The sequence below is a fragment of the Telmatherina bonti genome, assembly GCF_933228915.1.
Source record: "Telmatherina bonti genome assembly, chromosome: 20".
Lineage (NCBI taxonomy): Eukaryota > Metazoa > Chordata > Actinopteri > Atheriniformes > Telmatherinidae > Telmatherina > Telmatherina bonti.
In genome coordinates, this window is record NC_136618.1 from 21587683 (window position 1) to 21607186 (window position 19504).

General features: G+C 40.7%; 1 protein-coding gene across 1 annotated transcript in view; it reads left to right on the plus strand.

Moving 5' to 3' along the window:
* The window catches only part of tmx3b (thioredoxin related transmembrane protein 3b), a gene marked incomplete at its 3' end in the record, with an annotated part of 33914 nt that extends 14805 nt beyond the window's left edge, over window positions 1-19109 (plus strand). Inside the window, exons 10-16 of the mRNA XM_079259455.1 lie at window positions 783-881; window positions 4351-4408; window positions 4613-4666; window positions 8553-8609; window positions 12052-12181; window positions 13711-13779; window positions 18816-19109. Coding sequence (XP_079115581.1) covers window positions 783-881; window positions 4351-4408; window positions 4613-4666; window positions 8553-8609; window positions 12052-12181; window positions 13711-13779; window positions 18816-19109 — 761 coding nt within the window. The remainder of the gene's footprint in view (window positions 1-782; window positions 882-4350; window positions 4409-4612; window positions 4667-8552; window positions 8610-12051; window positions 12182-13710; window positions 13780-18815) is intronic.
* Between the last annotated feature and the right edge of the window lie 395 nt (window positions 19110-19504).

Genomic DNA, 19504 nt, shown 5'->3' on the forward strand with positions numbered 1-19504 from the left:
CTCCTTTGAGGCTCCGGAGCACAAGATTCATGTTAAGAGTCATCAGCGTTCTTGTAATTATTGTAACGGCAGCAGAAAGGTCGTGGCAACTTATTAACATGTCATAATGAGGGCCCAGCTACATTTGACATCAATTATAAGCATCCTGAAGCTTCCCTCGATTGTGTTTTCAAGCAGGCTTAGTGCACTTTTCATGCGACACTCCATCCCCCCCGGGCGGTTTGCATGTTGCCTTCAGATGTTAATGTTGAAGCAACATGTGGTTCTCATACAGGAAGACATCCTAGACTTTTCCTTCTTCCCATGTCATGCATATGTGGCCCGTTAAATTGCCCGTTAAAATCTGGGGGAAAGAAAAAATATTTTTGACATCTGGTTAAAAACAGCAACATGATTGCAGACAGTCCACCCCAAACCACAGGTTCCCAAATCTGCTCCATTTTTTTTTTCTGTCTGTATTGATTCTCGATCTGCTCACTGAGTCACCCCCATTGTGCTGTTTCAGAGCCTAAATAGCCTCTCTTGACTGCTTCAGCCAGGGGCAACCTTTTTTCTCTAAATGATGTCTGAGCATTGTTTAGCTGACCTGTGTGTATGAACGTTCAGCGTGTGTCCAGCTCTTTACCCCCTGCAGACCGCACATGTGGTAAACACGGTGATCTTTTGGCAATCCAGCCATTAATACACCACTCTGCTTTGCTTTTTGATACACACAGCTTGCGTGCCGAATGTTGAACTGCTCCGTCCTTCTGCCTCTGAATAGTTCTGTCTCCGTGTTGCAGAGTATGAAGATGGGAGCTTGTCATCGTGGGTGAACAAGGAGCGCTTCCAAGGATACCTTCAGATTGACGGCTTTAGGTTGTATGAGCTGGGAGAAACAGGTGGTGTATGCAGTTTTCATGCATTCTATTACTACACTGCTTTTAATCTATAACGTAAACGTGACCTGAAGGGTCCATGCATATTCATTTCAGAAAACTTCTAGTCAACCATTAGTGTTGCTTCACATTCACCAGGGTTATTACAATGTACGTAATTAAAATGTCACCTAAACCATTACGAAGACATCCAGCACGGTTTTCCCAGAGAGAAATTTCCAGCTGACACTTTTTTTTTTTCCCAGCTCCACTTTTTGCAGATCGACTCTTTTAAACAACTATATTTCCTTAACTGTGAGCATAAGCTGTGCGCCTTTATATCGCCATTTATTTTTTCTGCACGTTTGTCCTTTTCACACTTTACGACCAAGGAACCAAAGTCACTTGTAAGCATTTTCAAACTGCATATTAAATACAAGCATACATCATTTGAAGTGCGTCAGCACAATTTTATTATATTGTTAAGTCCTAATGTTCAGCGGCCCCACCCCTCAAATATATCCTCCACCCCATGTCGGCTTTAAAATGAAAGATCAAATATTATAGAGCTGCCGTTGTCAGGAGCCCTTGTAAAAATATCAGCCTTACATGAGCACTGGGCCTGTGAGCGAGGGAAGAGTCTCCTTGCCTTCCAGAAATAGTCCGTGTTGCTCCTCTTGTTCAAATACACTTTTCCTTGAAAAGGTAATTTAAGTGCAGGAGTGAAATACAAACTGCCTCTTAAAGAGCAGGAAATTGATGCTCTGTGCAGAGAAATATGTGCTTTCTAATATTAGATCCAGTATTTTTCTCCCTTATGTGCTTTTTACTGAGAAAAGCGATGCTTGTCAAAAAGGTAGGATGTTGCTTACATCTGTGGCCGTGTATACCTCTGCTCCCTAGATGATGTGAAAGCAGATTGGCTGTTTGGCATTAGCGTTTCTGCTCATTTAATGTTTTCTATACCGTCGTAATTGGATACACGCTGTGTGACTGATTAGACTCTGCAGTCTAGATTGTGTGATTGCGTGAAAACGGTGCGAATATAAATAAATAAATGATAAAATTGGCAGGTGTCGTGACGCCGAAGTCTTCTCAACCGAGTTACAGATTTCATGCACTTGAGCTCAGAGAAGCTGGTGGGATGATGTTTTATGCTTGAACCCCCCTCCCATCTCACATATCAGATGTCATACAAAGACAAAACTAGGGATACAAATATAAATAAGGGCGTGACCGAAAAGAGCGGAGAGCCTGAAAGTGTGATTTAGCTCTACATACAGGCAAAGATTTAAGAGACAAAAACATGAACGGAGGCAACTATTGGTTGCAAATTAAAAGAAAAAAGGAGTTTTGTTTCCTTCATTGATGTTCAGGGCCAGAGATGAGCACAGTAACACAACAAACCCTTTTAATAGTGCAACAAATATTTGTACAGACAGAAATTAGGTTACTTTTCTTTATTTTTTCATTTTTTATTTGAGCTGTAGGAATCCATCTCACTGCATATTAAAACTGGATTTTCACTCTGAGTTAGTCAATAGACATCATCAGCTGGGCAAATAACAGTCTCTGAACCAGTGGATTAGAAAGCAAGCCTGACTAGCCCACGGAGACGCTTCAGCAGGTTTCAGGAAATATGATACGAGCTTTCCAATGGGTTTTTTTTTTTTTTTTTATTAAACTAGATTACATCAGCGGACACGAACGAATAGGGTTTAATGCAAACTTTCATCCAGATGTTTAAAGTTGAAGGGTTTTAGCATTGTGAGTGATTCAGAAATGCTTTCTGATGCATTAAAACATGAAGCAAGTATTCAGATGTTGCAACTTTTCTTCGATTATTGATCACAGCTCAGATTAGGACCTGAAACATCTCTTGCCGAGCACTTATGGAGAAAAACTGTCTTCTCATTTCGGAGAATGCAGCTTGTCTCTTAGCGCTGCTTCAGTTCATCCGTTGGTCACACATTATTTCAAAATTCACAGGGGGAGATGTGACGCCAGAGGGTAGCAAGCTGAGAAACCGGTGAACGTCTCCTAATGAGATTTTGCCGAGATGCACTCAAGGAAGTCTATCCGGTCGTAACAAAGGAACGCTCGATTGTTTTAATTAGTTAATGTTCAGAGGCTGGGAGGACTATGTCAGCAGTAGGATGGCATGCAAGGCTTTGCTTGTAGACAGTTTATTTAGTTTTATTTTAAAATAAAGCCTAAAAGCTGAGGATGTGAAATGTATTTATGTGAGATTAGTAACAAACATTCAGCAAGAACTGCTTTGATAAAGCTTCGACCCTTAATATACCGCATGGCATTTGAGCTTAAATACCCTTTAATAAACAGTTTTTTTCCACCTGTAGATTTAATGAATACGTTAATGACTATAATGATTAGTTATATTTATAACTGCACCTGGTCAGTAGAAAGTGTGAAAGCCCTGACACTTGAAGAACTTAGTCGGTCTGTAATTTGTACGGAAACTCAGAGTAAATTTCTCTGTATCTGCGAGACCGTTAGCGTTTTTATCTACTTGATTACCACACAGACGAGATGACAAACTAGAACAAAGATTACAACCTGCACAACTAGGATGCAGACTTAGAAAATGTTTTTTTTTTTTAAGTGATCTACAGTTGTGCTGAATTATGTAAGCCGCTTATTACAATAATAAAAAAAAAGAATAAATGATGGCATTATAACGGATGTTCTTTTTCTTTTTTCAGCCTCAAACTGTAGCATATCTAAGTTAAAACCCCTTTTAACGAAATAGCAAAATCTGTGTGCTCTTCTTGGCAATGCACTGATGATTGATGCGTCTCTGCTGATTATTCCAGCTCTGGAGAAAATTCAGCTACTCCAGCACTAGATCCTGTGCACCTTGTTAGGTGCTCAGACTCCATACAGTTAATTATGCACATTCCCACAGGTGGAATTCCCACAAAATCATATTGTAGGGAAAGAAAAACATACACAAACCAAGCCACAGATGATTTTTTTTTCTTTTTTTTAACAGCAAAGTTCCTATGCAGTGTAAGTTATTGGGGTTAAATATAGAGATGTATATGATTGCTTTGCATAACATTTCAGCATCAGCGAACAGCAGGGGGCAGGCTGACACTCTCAACCAAACATAAAGAGCTTCTGGCCTCAAACCATACCAATTTAAATGAGAGACCTTTTAAGTTGTGTAACAGTGTTTTTATAGTAGACCTATTTGTCATGTTATGGGTTTGGGTTTTGAATTGCACTGAAATAGCTTTGCTACCAGAAAGTGACCACTTGTTTCCTGTCCAACCATGCAGAAAGCACAAGTTAGCGTAATGTTTGAGTGATGAATGAGTAAAATAGCCCTCTGTGCCTCTTCCTTTTATTCCGCTCGTTGAGAGGTGATGCATCTCCCATAGAGTCATTAACTTACCTGCTATTGTTTTTGTTCTTTTCTTTTTCTCATGTGTGTCTGGTTGTGATTTGTAATCCTTCTGTGTCACCTCAGGCAAACTAGTGGCGATTGCAGTCATTGATGAGAAGGACCCCACAGAAGAGAGCGCCAGGTAGAAAGAACGCTGAAATTAAAAAGCACGCTTCTTTACACATTGCCCGCTACACTTGCCACAACAGCTGCACTTAAGTGCGCGGCTTTCAAATAAAGATAAGGCTCACCGTTATTGTTTGCAGCTTCCCACAAATTGCAGCCACCGGCTAAAAAAAGATAGACTCTAACTTGTGGCATTCGCCCTCTTCTCATTTGGTTTCAGATTAAAGACCTTGATGCAGAGGGTGGTGAAGGAATACAGAGAACAATTTAACAGGTAAGGCACGGATACGTGATGAGATCACAGATGAAAATCCAATTTATACATTTATTCTAGGATGCTGTGTTCACTGGGGAATGCTGCCTGTCTGTTCACAAGCAAGTTTATGCTCTTGTCAGAGCACGTCTGTTTCTCTTTTTTTTGGGTAGCAGTTGAGTAGAAAGGTAATTATGTGAAATGTCAGCTTCCAAATATAGGTGTTCCTTTCACCTGCCAATCAGAAACTCAACTCAGCTTGTATTAATGCATAATTTTGTGTTTTCTCCAGCTTCAATAGTGCAGTGATGACTTGAGAGGGGCTATTTATGTTGTTTTGTGTGTTGTTCAACCTGTTCCTGTGTGGAGAAAACCCACTGTAACAAGGCAAGAAAAAGGAAAAAAAAAACTATAAAAGCACAAATATATTATTCTGAAACAGTTACTTTTGTTGCAATAGTGAAAAAGAAAATGCTGGAAGACAGATAATGCATATTATGTGTAAAATCAGATGTGCTGTACGTCTTAGCAGGTTAATTTAGTGTGTATAGTCGTCAGGTCACCCTATAGTTAGAGGATTCAGTACAAAGCATGCATGCAATCTGCTGAAGTGACTGCTGCTTTTGAATGAAGACGTGCGACTCAAACAAGCACGATCAAAGTGTTTCTGCCTCAACAGCCATTCCCATTAGGACTGATTGAATTACACAGATCTCTATCATCAATTATACCACTATCTGCCACACTACCCAGTGCTCTTTTTTGAAGACTTCTGACTTTGAGAACCCCACTGAGATCAGAGCTGCCTGCAGTGTTCTGACACACCTAAACGTTGCTTGTAATTACATGTTGCCTATTGGAGTCAGGCCCCCAGTGGTGGCTGGAGGCAACACACAGAGTCGTAGGATCATGGGAGATGACTGACATTCGAATGAGACGATCCCATTTGCTGCTGCAATCAGTGATGCAGTATTCAGTTCCCTCACATATGTAGCATGTGTGCGTATGTAGAGGGATAAGAGACACATGCCTGTATGTCCAAAAACTGCATTTGGGGAGAAAAGATTTTGTTAATTTCTTTGTGTGTGTGTGTGTGATTTTAATGGCTACAGTCATTGTATTTCTTGGCTCTAATGTGCCAGTTGCTGCTTGTAAGACTAGACAAGAAACCTTATTACTAAGCCATGCAAACTGAGACTTTTCACCCATAATTTCTGTCTATAAATGGTTTCTGCCCTCTTGGATTGCCTGTTTAAAAGCAATTAGACTTGAGGTAATATATTCCCAGCACTGGTGTCCACTTTTACTCTATGATTAAGTGTAAAGTAAAAAAAAAAAAACAAAAAAAAAAAAAACCCAGTTCTGACCTCAGCTATGTTGGCTGATGTGATGTTGTAGCTTATTGTTTTGGTTAAAGTGCCCATAAATTTACTGTTATGCTTCAAACAGCTGTTTTTAATTAAAAAAGAAATATAAATATACTATATTCTGGTTGCCTTAAACCAAACAATAGCAAAGTTAGCTAGCAAAAAAAAAACAACTTTGTAGCCTTTATTAGCAAAGGAAGCATTTTTCCATCAGAAACTCATCAAATTGGTGCTGAAAGAAGAAGAGCAATGGATTGAAATTGGCAAAAATAAAAAATCCAACCGGATGTCCTCGTTTACCTGGACGTGCCATATTTTCGAAGGCAAAAATAATGCATTTACCTTTATTCAAGCCTCAGACATGATTACATCGGATATGCGTTGCGTTTCATTCCTCACACTCTCTTGTTACTGTCATCAACTCTGTCAGGCAATGAGTAACATGAGAGGTCGGTGGAGAGGAGAGAGCCACAGTGCAGAAGGACATAGTAACTTGGTGTTTGTGCAAAACTGCGGAGAAAGTGTGCGTGACACTCCCACCTCATACAGCCTCAGATGGGCTTTGCACACAAGTGGGATGCAAAGCACTTCAAACTTTTCCTGTGAAAGCTTTCAACTCCCTCACTTTCTCTGCAGGTTTGCACACCTAAAAATGAACTGAAGACCAGGTGCTTGTTTTGAACCACTGGATTTAATGCTTTGGGGAAGAAGCTGTACAGGAAATTTGGATCTGACTGTCCAGTATCTAGTGAGGCTAGAAGATGCAGAACTGTACATGTAAATTCATGGATACAGGAAAAAAAAAAAACATTTAGTATTTTTTGTGTTTGTTAAAAGTGATTCATTTCTATAGATTATATGATATTGGACATCATTACTAACACAACTAGCTAGTTTCTGCATTGGTGACAGTTGAACTGAATCGTTCACTCAGTGGTTTTTAACCCTTCCCAAACACGTGATAACTATGATGAAAATTCCACACTTGCAAAATATAAATACTGCAAATACTTGAATATTAATGTGAAAGAAAAGCTATGTTTAACATAATTTTTACTGTCACTAAAAAGAAACCCACCTAACCCTAATTATACAGGTGTTACATGCTCTATTCACACTTTACAAAGTTGACTTGATGTATGCCCATCCCAGTGTATTATTTAAAATGGCAGAATCCATAGCATGGCATATAACATTTGCTTTGTCACATTTGTTTTTGTTCTTTTTGCTCATTTAATACTGGGATTGGTAGTCAATCACCTGTCACATGTGTTGTGTGTAATATGCGAATTGCAAAACTCACACTAATGCTAGATCATTTTCATCAATAATGTAATTGTTTTTATGCCCCATTGTGCAGTCTCACAGCTTTTGTTATGACCAGCATCCAAACATAGCAAACGTTTGTCCAAAAATGATGAAATATGTCTGAAAGTACACTGGAATCAATGTTAATAAGCCATTCAGGTTTTCACAGATAAAACCACATTTTTCCAGAGGTAGTATTTACGTTTCCTAAACTGCGCTTCTTATTGCAAACCCCAGCAGAATTTGAACTTTCTTGCCCTCAGCTTGCTGCACGCCTCGTCTTGCTCACACACAGGCGAGCTTCTAAGAAAGTTACTGACCCCTTTCCTTTGACCCCCTCACTCAGTGGTCTTGCCAAAAAGTGTAGGGGTGCAGATGGACACACACAGTGAACAGATCTGTAAATATTAAAGTTACTAAGTGCTAAAAGCACTAATAGCAAACTAAAAATGCCAAAGTAATTTAATTTCAACATATTTGTGTGCATCAGTCTCACCTCCCCCTGTAGATCATTTTTCATTATGTCACATTTTTCAGAGTTACAAACTTACTCTGTGATGAGCTTTAGCCCCACTCTGACCTGCAATTGTGTTGACTGACTTTATATTTGCATTCACTGGATTTATTATGGGGGTTTGGTGGCTTTTTAATCATGTCATTCAAACAGGCAGTGTAGTTGAGCACCCTGGAGACAGGCGCTCTAGATGCAGCTGTGATTTGGGATGAAAATAATGTACATGCAGAGACTCCAATAATCAGTCATTCAGCGGAAGTCACAGGCATCCCTGGACTTACATTTTGTACCCACAATACACTCTGCTCAGACACAGTGCAGTACAATGAGATACAAATTGAATTCCCCCTCCTGCCTTATCATTTAGATAAATCACCAGAGTCTTTTTCTGTAGCATAAAAAAAGAGGGGGAAAAACAGGAGATGGCACAGAATGGAGCTTTTGGGATGCTTTTTTTCTTTTTCTTTTTCTCCTGCGGTGACAAAAATGATCTCCAGTTTTCAGAGTAAGAACATTCAATTCCATCCACCAAGGTTTTTCTATTTGTGTGCTTTTGCGCTCTGAAGTTAGTGTCCCAGTTTGCGCGAACATACACAGTCCACAGAGACAGGAGAAAAACTCCTTTATTTCTTTCTTTCTTTTTTTTTTTTTTTATTCTGTTCTGTTTTGGACACACTGTTTCACTGTCTGATGCCACTGATTTTGCTTGCATCTCCAGAGAATTCCAGTTTGGCCACATGGATGGGAACGACTACATTAACAGCCTCATTATGGGGTGAGTGTCTCATATCCAACCTCCTCCTCTCCTCTCTTCTCATGTCAACCCCCCTTTTTTTTCTCAGCCTCACGTTACCTTCTGTCAGCCACTTATCCAGGTCTGCGCCGGGGTTGTAATGCCAGCCTTTGCCATTAAGGATGCTCTCTTGTGGAGAAGTCAATTACACAGACAGACTGTCATTTCTCTTTCAGTGCTCTTGGCAACTTTAACCCTCAGACATAAGACACACATGAACAGCACAAAGGCACACACACACACACACACACACACACACACCTACAAATCTGTGTGTGAGAAGGGCAGCCGAATGAAAGGAATATAACAGGAAATTACGGATAACGCTGCGCTGGGATTTAATCTATCTCGGTCCTTGTGTTTTCATAGCTTGCCACAGAGCAGCACTAATGATGCAGTTAGATCCTACTGCAGTCGCTTTGTGCCCGATCTGAGGCCGCCTGTTAGGGTGTCATGCTCGAAGAGACCCTCCAACTGACATGCCACACTTTTAATTAGACAGAAGCCCACTAGTGTTACAGACCAGCCGGGCACAACCTACAGTATCTCATTATGCGTGTCTGTGTAATTTCGTGTGAGTATCTGCAAGCGTAATGGGTGTGCTGCTGGATGTTATTTTAATTTGAGCATGTTATTGTTTGTATGAGAAAGATTATAGCCGACATGGTCTCCTAAGTCCTGTGTAATTAAGTCAGTGTGTCAGCAAGCGTAGTAGAAGTCGCATTTGAAATATGAGTACATTGAACCAACAATGTCCTGGTACACAGCTGAAAAGTAGACACTGTGTATATTTAAGGATGAAAGACGTGATTAGCGCTCCTAAATTTGCATTGGTGTATACAATATGTATATTTCTGGGCTTTATTAGATGGACTTTGGCTGCTGTCATGCAGGATTAATTGCCTGCCTTTGAGGAATGAAATCCTGGCCTGTCAATGTCCACTAATCCTCCCCCATAGGAGGGCTGTGGAAATAAATCTGATGGCTTTTATCCCCTTTTTTCTGTCATCACCGCGATTACTGTGTTCGAACACCAAGTCTGTGTGGAGTAAAGGCTGCCCCTGTTTGTCATCGTGGACACGAATGCAACTGAATAATGAATACATTTGTTCATAAGATAAGCACCACTTATAATCCTAAAGATGTGTTTGCTTTTGTTTTAAGTATGACTTTCTAAATGAGATGAGGAAAACCTGCAGAGATGAGAGCTGAGTGAAAATTCTGCATGAGAGGAAAACACCGCAGGATAAGCTTTTCAGGGGAAGGCGTGGGCTTGTGCAGGAAATTGAGTTGATTCCCACACATAAATGAATGCATGCCCAATGAAATTTGATCCGAAATTCACTTTTCCTTCACGAGTTTGTGGCTTTAGCTCCAAGCTTTGCACAGACCGGTATGATATTTTCCTGTGACTGTTGACAAGAATTCACATTTCAGTTAAACTTTATCAGCGCGCAACAAAAAGTAATTTCAGGGATAGAGAGATCCAACCATTCCCTATCGACAAGTAAAACATCAGGACGCTCTGGGAGAGGGGTCATTCACCTTAAAGGCAGAGTATGTAAGATTTCAAAGCCATTCTTTTCACCACCAGGTGGCAAAAACCAGGTCGTGAGCAAAACCACAAAACTGCTACCTTCACAAACGACCACAGGTTGGCAGTAATGAGCAAAACTCTCCCCTCACCCCTCCTCCTTGCCAGCTCCAATGAGGGCAGGAATCGCCTGTGAGCTGTAGCTCAGAGCCGCTCTGTAATAAATGGGCTTATACTCACCCTACTGGTGGAAAAAAAGTACTTTTTTTTACTGGTCAGAAAACATTAAAGATTGGTCTTTGTCATTAATTAAACTTGAAATTTAATAACGCATCAAATATGGACAGACTGGAACCTACATGTTTAAAAAACTTATCTAATTATGATTGTAGTTATTTTTTTAATTTATTTATTTTGAAAATATTGAAAATCTTACATACTCTACCTTTAACCGGTTATGGTAATGGGACAAGAATGAAAGGGGTAAACGACTGGCATATTGAAAAAGCAGATACTATCATCCTATCTGACGCTGCAGTCCAGGCCAGACAATTGAAGTTTCAAATTTCAGTTCACCTTAAATTGTTAAATACATCAACAATAAGTCAATAGTTACCTTCAGTCACCGTAAACATACTGCAGATGTAGCATGTAACATTAGTAAAGACTGCAGTGGGAAGGAAGTGACTAATTTTACAAAGTATGACCCTTCATCATAGTAGCGAACCCCCAGCAGTCCCACTCACAGGTGTAAAGGCTAATCCATATTTGCTTTAAATGGGTGCCATCTGTTGGAGTAGGCTGCATGTCAGATGGAAATATGCATCCATTATGTGTGTGTATGTGTGCGTCTATTCGTGTGGGCGCAGATCTCAGCTGGACAGGGCAGTGAGGCGTTGATGACTCCAGCGCAAAGGCGTGTATGTTTGCACTCCTGATCTCAGCTGGGTGGTGGGTTGGGACAGTGATGGATATGTGCGTGCGTGTGAGTAATTTGTCGCTGGGTTTAGTAGCTCTGCAGGGATGCAAGGTGGCAGTGCAGTGATGGACTGTTTATGTGCCTGCCCTTGTGTGTGTGTGTGTGTGTGTGTGTGTGTGTGTGTGTGTGTGTGTGTGTGTGTGTGTGTGTGTGTGTGTGTGTGTGTGTGTGTGTGTGTGTGTGTGTGTGTGTGTGTGTGTGTGTGTGTGTGTGTGTGTGTGTGTGTGTGTGCGTGCATCTAAGCACCAGGACGCCTTATCTGAGCCAGGCTTTGGTGTTGCACGAGACATGTGGAAGAAGGATTGCTTGTTTTTATGACCTTCTTGCTTATCTACCTGCAATTTATGATTCCTTTGCCCGTTTGTCGAAATTATCCGGCTCAGGAGTTTACTATGTTTCGGTGTTTGAGTCTTCAGCTAAAAGGAAGATGAGTTAACCTTTTATATTTTGGTGTGTGTGCCACAGTGTGTGATATATTTACTTTTGTCCCTCTGGACGCTGCAATTTACTTGCTAGCTCTTGTTTGTAAAGGTGTCTTTAAATGTAGCCAGCACAAAGCGACACAGCCCCTGAGTTTCACACAGCTTTTTTTTTTTTTTTTTTAAAAGACAGAAAAAATGCCACTGAAATAAGCCAGGCTGCACAGTCTTTTTGTATTTTTTTTTTTTTTATTTGGAGAAAAATCTTCCCTTTGAAGCAAAGCCTATGGGAAAAGTTAGGTTGCTCTTAGTACAACGAGTTTGTTTGTCTCACTGTTATTCTCTTTGTAAAGTGATTTGTTTCTCAAGAAACAACAATTTGCTCCGTCTAATGGCGTTCTTTGATAATGGAGTCGAGGTTAAGGAGATTAAAAGCTGTGTTATCTGGTTTTTTTTTTTTGGTTTTTTTTTGTGTGTGTGTGTGTTTGTCAGCGAGGTGACGGTGCCCTCTGTTATCATCCTCAACACATCCAATGAGCAGTACTTCCTGCCCAGTGAGCCAATCGAGACCATGGAACAGCTGGTCCAATTCATCAACAATGTTTTGAACGGTTCTGCACAGGTCAGATTCCTTTACTTTTCCCTCCCCCTCTGTCGTCTCCCTTCCATGCTTTCTGTTTATGCATTCAGCTCAGCGTAGCCCTTTCGCCCTCCCCTTCCCCTTGTGTTGTACCATTGTAATCACACCACTAGTCTTCATTAATCAGGGATTGCGTCTTGCATTGTAAGTCCTCCTTAGAAAATATTCCCATCCAAGGAGGTCTCCTTTTGCATGTTTGGATTTCATGTGGCTGCCCTATTTTAAAGGCTTATCTATGCCCATTCTGTCCTTTCAGCCAAGCAGTGAGATTGCTACATGACTCTGTGCGGTAGTGGGAACCCTGTTCAGAAAAGGAGATGTCAGTCTCTTTTAACCACCCTTTCTCTTGAAGTCACCAGATGTATGAAACCATAACTCAAACAGCCAGAAGTCCCAGAAAGGTCTTGGCTATTTTTTGCTTGGTAAAACAAACCACCTCCCACCAAATAAGCAGCAGAAACCTCCAGATTTCTGCTGTCCACTTCCTGCCAAAAGCCTGGACAATTTCAACCCTGTCACACTGTGACGGAAATGCGTGCTATGAGGTCTCCCAGTGGTTTCTGCATCATGTATGAGCCCTGCAGTTCCTAACATTGTAACAACTGTTACTCTGGATTTTATGGTTGAATATGAAGAGCTGATGCCCCCCGCCGTCCCCCTCCTTCCTCCATACATGAATAAAATCTGCACTTTTTTTTGTGCTTTTTCAAAGGCAGCGTAAAGAATAGAAACATTGAAATCCAGATAGTTGGGTTTAGCTTCATGTGAAGCATAAACCAGTCATCTGGAAGCAGAATTAGCATTCTGTTGCAACTTTACCAGTTTCTTTCAGGAGTTGTTTTTAATTGTTTTAAGTGTGTCCCCCGTTTGCTGCTGTTGTCATTCCCAGACCAGCTTTACTTTTAAATCTTATTCATATTTTTCCACTGAGGGGAAAAAAAAGAAACAAACAAAATCAGATAAATTTAAAAAAAAAAACAAACAAAAAAACACAGTTCCATCACCATGCTGTGAAATGGTTGTCATAGCTTCTGAAACTACTCATGCAGCCCTTAATGCTGTATAAGCTCAGCGTTCAACAGCTGCTTTCACAAAATGCCTCTTATAGCCATCTTGAGTTCTCTCATAGAAAGTCCTGCTCAGGCCGGGGCTGCTAATTGGACATCCTGATGAATTAGAGGCAGGACAGATCATTCATTGGCTGCCCAGGGGCCTTTGCCAACAAATGAGCTCAGATGCAGCAGAGCTGTTGGACAGGAAACAAACTGGAGGAAGGCACAGCAGTTAACTCACATTAAGAACGTCTGCAATGTAATAAGCACATCACTGGATACCTGAGACCTCAATGTTCAGTTGGTGTTGTATCATAGCTGAGTGAGATATTGACGACTGTTTTTATTTAAGAACTGTAGAAAATGATGCACCATGTGCTTTAAATGTGGCGAATAAGATATTTGTATTGATTAGCCATAGTCATCGCGCTGTCTCTGTTTAACTGTATCTTCCTGCAGGCATATGGAGGCGACGGCATCATTCAGAGGATCAAACGCGTGGCCTTTGATGCCAGATCCACCATAATGGTAAGCTGGTTCGCGTTTAGACCACTACTACAAAACCAATGGTAAACAGCATGCAAAGATTTTTACGTCTAACAAACTGGGATTTAATTTCCAATAGAATAATAGAAAATGTACAAAAACATCTTAAAAACAGGTTTAGTGAGCCATATTGACAGCAAATGTTTGTTTTTTTTAAAAAAAAAAAGTCAGAACAGGGTCAACCAAAGGTTGCAGGGAGGAGAAACTGGTGCTGGAACATGTTGCAGCTGACATTGGATCTTTCATTATTGTACATAATGTCATCAAAGGATTCGAGCAAAGCTCAGATGTCTTTGTTCACGAGGGACACTGCTGCATCATTACTGGAATCCCTGAGATTTCTGGGTCTTTAAATGGTAGCACGTTAAAATCAGGCTTCAGCATGTCAAAGAAAATCCCTACATGCGCTCAGACAAAGTTTTAGAAATCACCATCTGCGAACACGTCGTACTATTCAGCCATTTATCTGATATTGCCTCCATTTAGGCTGCTCCACCTAAATTTCTCTGCTGAACATCTACAACACACACAATTGTAGTCTCACTAAACACCTAATGACCAGCCTTAAAGATGAATGCCCTCGCAGATATGTTTTACGTTAACCGTGTTTGTGTATGCAGGGTTAAGACTTTGCATGTGCAGCCCACTAGATGTTCTGCAGCAGCAGTAAACAAATGCCCAAGCGTCCTGCACTTTTCCTTTTTTGAGAAAAATGACATTTAGAGGACAAGATTGGGCGCACAGCTGAGAATATGCAATGCAGGCAGTAAACACAGAATGGGGAAACGGAAGCAGCAGAGCAGGAGGAGGTGAAGTGGCGAGGGGGGGAGAAAAGAGAGGCCAGTAAACTCAACTCGCTTCTCTCCTTCGACTTTTGCTCTAAGTAGTTGGTTCTTTTGGGAGAACTAGTGTTTATCTTAAACAAGGTAGTGATAGGAATGCAAACACAGTCGTTGTCATACTCTTCGGTTAGCACGCTTGTTCTGTACCCCGAGTAAACCTCACTACCATCATCACAAGCCTTTTTAGAATCGTGTGCAGAATACCTGATGGAAAAATGCTAGATTTTGTGGCATAAAATGCAGACATAGAAATTGTAGCGAGTTCTGAAATTTGATGCTGAAGCACAAAAAGGTTTTTTTTTTTTTTTTCACCTTTTCAATAGTTGGATCAGGCTTCACACATTTAAATGGGATCAGAGCCTTTTTGACAATGGGGAGAGGTTTTAGTACAGAAACAATATAATTCTTCGAACTGTGTAGGAGCTTAATGTGCCGAATTGTGTTCAGCTTTTAATAGGAGTTTCAGAAAAGTAAAAAAAAGGTTGAATTACCCTTGTAAAGGAAAGGAAATTCAAACCGCTAACATATTCCAGGATTTGTGATCTGCAAGCATCACGTTGACTGATGCTGCTCTTTGTGACTTGATATGATAGAAAGAAACCAGGCAACAGCCATAACCTTGCCCCTGAAGAGCTTATCTAAATGCATTGTCTGCCAGGAGCATTAGGAAGCAGCAGCATTAAGCCCAATGAGTCATTGCAAGCTGTGTTAGCATAGCATACCCATCCTTACTTCATCTAGCACCACAGAGCTCTGACAATTACCAACCCGCTTCCAGGAGCAATGACTGGAGGGAACCTGAGTATTTCTCTTCCTCTCTGTTCAGTAGCTGTCAGAAGCTGTGACCAAATGCTCCCTCCTAGGTACTTTTTCTGTGATGTATCTTGCTACATTAATGCCAAGTGAGACTTTTGTCATCTGGATCATTGGAAAAGGGACTTGCAGAGCTGTCTTTTAGTTGATCAGTGCGTTTCCCACAGGAGATGAGGGATTGTGCATTTTTCAGGAGTGGTGTGGAAAACAGAAAAATCTATCAAGGTGAAAAACATGAATTCGAAATGAAAAGGGCTTTAATTATAGGCTAGGAGAGGTTCTCCAGAGGAGGTTGATGGCTTTGTGCATCTGTTTTTGTGCAGTTTCTTCTGGGATTCAGACAGTCATTAACCCAAGGTGCTAAATTAGAATGCATTAATAATCTGCAGGGTATTGTGAAAAATAAAAAAACGAATATGACGACTTTCATCTCAGAAAAACATGAAATGCTTGCACAGACAACATGTAGCATGTGTGCACATGAGTTGTTTTGCTACGGTGCATTTCTTTTCCTCGTAAGTCTTGTGTCTCAACAGGAAGTTGGATCAATCACTCAACTTGAAACATGCGGTAACCTTTAGCATCTCTCACTGTGTAGGTCTGAGGAGACATTTTTGTTCATCCCTGTAGCATAATATCAGCTTTGTGTGTGTGTTAGCATGCCACGGTGGGTGGTTAGGCTGTATTAAGCTGTTAAAGCTGTGTGTATGTGAGTATGCAGACAGTATCTTCATGCAGAGCAGCTTATCAAGGTAGATCTGTGCCTGGGTTTGAAGAGAATACTTTTTTTTTAATCTCAGTTCAAACCGTACAGTTAGGGAGCATAAAAGGATCGCAGCGGTTTCAGATAAAGAGGTGAAACTCATCAGTGTAGAACAAAACGACCAGCTCAGAAAAAGACACAAATGGTTTTAACTCCTTACAAATATACAGTTAAATGACAGAAATGTAATTCAGCATTTAAACACTGAAGCCTGTGTGTGTTTCTACAAGTGATTTGTGACTTGCCTTCTAAACATGCTCACAAAGCTTAATGGTGCAATGCATATGTATGAATAAATGAATAAACAACATCATTTATCTTCACTAAAAGCTTAAAAGCCTCCCTGTGATGGATCAACAAATTCTGATCTCCCGTCGCTGGGTGTTGAAAGAGGTGCTGGTTGTGTAAAACAGTGACCCACTCATGAACAGCTCAGCTACAATGAACAAATAAGTTATAAGTGTATTTATTTATTTATTTATTGAGAAATAAGGTCATGGCTGGGATGGCACATCAGGGAATGAAACTGACTTACGGGGCCCCGTTGATCCCTATTTCCTCGACCCCTGTTTCCTCTCAGTCTCTAATGATGTGTCTGTGCATCCTCTTCCCTTTTAAGTACCTATCATGACCAGTGCACATGTCACACCATGTGTGCCAGCTTCATTATATTTCACCCAGAGGTCCCCCCAACAAACCAGTACTCTTGTTAGAGGCTGCTTGTGGTAGACAGATGATGAGACAAAGCTGACGTTTTGTATTTCTTGTATTGATTTAGGCCAACATGGTGTTGGGTGATTGTATCACTTCAGCACTCTCCAGAGAGGAGCCATGCTATAGAAAAAAAGGACACAATGTCATTCGTTGATCTGCAGACCAACATTATGAAGCATCAAGTTTATTTGGCATTTGCCATCTTGGCTCTCTGGAGGGAGAAGAAACGTAAATAAGATGGATCGAGAACTTTGAGATAGTATGCATATTTGCTGTGTAGCAGCCAAGACACTCGCCTGGCATGCAATGTGGGTCAGTGTGGATAGAATTGCTTTTGAAGCTACTCCTAAAAAGCTGTTTGAAGAAATGGGGTTTCTTTTACAGCGTTAGAGGTTCAGACTTGAGCTGCATAACTTGTTACGCACCAAAGTTTTAGATACTGTAGAGGTGATACCACTGCTGGTGCAACAGGGGTTGTTCAGTCATTCAGGTGAGTCCAGACCACTGCAAGAAAATTAATCAGGTATAAAAGACTCTGGATGTGCATTTCCTATCATTTTGTTTACTTAAATGATTAATTTTATTTTGCATTACAACAACAAATGTTTAAGTAAAAGGCAATGAATGAGTTAATAATAAGCTAATTACAAAGGAGCTTGTAAAATTGAGCTAACATTCCCTTTAGCTCATTAGCTTAGTTCATGCTTAGTTCAATCTGACAATAAATTTAAGCTTTATGGATTTCATTTGTACAGATACTGTTGTCACATTAGCTTTGTTTAATTGCGTACTCATTGCCTCATAAAGCGGCTTTGCACCACATTGTTAGCCTGTAGCTTATCAATCACGAAACTTCACAGCAGCTGAGTGTTCTGCAGTTTCTTTGATGAAGTCAGTCATTTGGCTGGCTTTGATAAAAGAGGGAATGATGTGGTGAAGGGTGAACATAAACTGTGAACTAATTAAGTTTATCAGCCAGTTTTGTGCAGTATTTTGGACAGGCATTTGGCATCAAGGAATTACTGGGTATAGTGGGATGAGGCGTTGCCATGACTGTGGAGTTGAAGAGGAGGAAGGGGCTAAATGTTTTGCAAAACGTGAGCAAGGATGAGGGGTGTAAACACAGGTCATGGGTTTATCTTGGTGCCCATGAGGATGCAGAAATAAGCAAAAAGACAAAAATGGACGATGCAGCTGCAAATCCTATGCCTAACTGTTAGCTATGCATAGCTGCGCATAACTGTTAAGACATATTGGAACTTTTCAAAAGACATGATTCATCACTTCACTACGATGCATATCAGTGGATTTTTCCTCAGTGGGTTACTTGCATGTAAATCATGATAAATGCTGACCACCAAATAAAGTGATGATGAAATGATTAATACTAGATTATAGGAAAGGGAGCCACTGTCATAAACTGATTAAAAAAACAAATAAACAAAAATCAAAGCAGCTTTAACATCCTGTTGTTGTGACTTCTACATACGTATAAATTCACTTGTGCTGCATCTATATGAGGAGGCAATTATTTAAAAAAAAAAAAAAAAAAAAAAAAAGGGAATAAGAAGTGATCCCTCTCTGATCTGGGAGCCTGCTGAAGCATTTCCTGCTTTACCTGTAAAATCCAGACTTAATTAAGGCAGGAAAGAACAAGGTTTAGGGAGATTTTGAATGAATGTCAAAGTATGCAGATGATTAATGGGTTTTATCTTTGTCTGTGCCTCCGTGCACACTCATACAAAGGGAACAGCACCCTTAAGAGAGTCGGTGCATTGTTCTCTCTATTGTCCTCTTGCTGTCCCTCCTCGTTGCATCATTTGTTTTCCTTCATTTACATGCCACTTCATCAACCCTGATGCTTGTTGTCTCCTTTCCCACACCAGTCAGTTTTTCGCAGCTCTCCGCTCTTGGGCTGCTTCCTGTTCGGCCTACCGCTGGGTGTAATTAGCCTGATGTGCTACGGCATCTGCACAGCCGAGTCGGATGACGGTTCAGATGATGTCATGGATTCTCTCAAGAGGGAGGGCTTCACTGACGAGGAGGAGGAAGAGGAGGAGGAGAGGCAACGCACTGCTGAGTTGGAGGGCCCTGAAGAAGGAGAAGAGGAGGAGATGGAGGAAGAGGAGGAGGAGGAGGATGCTGGGGTGAAGAACCCTGAAGAGAAGAAAACCGATTAACACAGGGGCACCGACTGGATAAAGGATGATAGGCCTAGTCAAATGCAGTGACATGAAACTCAAAGACATATCTGTGTAACGTTGTTCTGCTTCTTTGTTTTTCATCTCACTTCCTCCTAAAGCCCCTCTAGCACGGACTGTTCTCCCATCTTTGAGTTCAGTGTATCCGTGAGTTAGGTCGGCTGCTCGGTGAAGTCTTTGAATTAAAATTAAAGGCCTTTTCAATAATGGAGTGTAAACAGTATCTATGAGAAGAAGGGATGGCTGTGAACCAAATACACACCTTATTTATTAGGATTCTGAAACGGGATATTTTACACTCTGATGTTACACCGTTTATTTAAACCCAATTCCAGGTAAATGCATCTGTTTGTATTTCACATCTTAATCTTTTT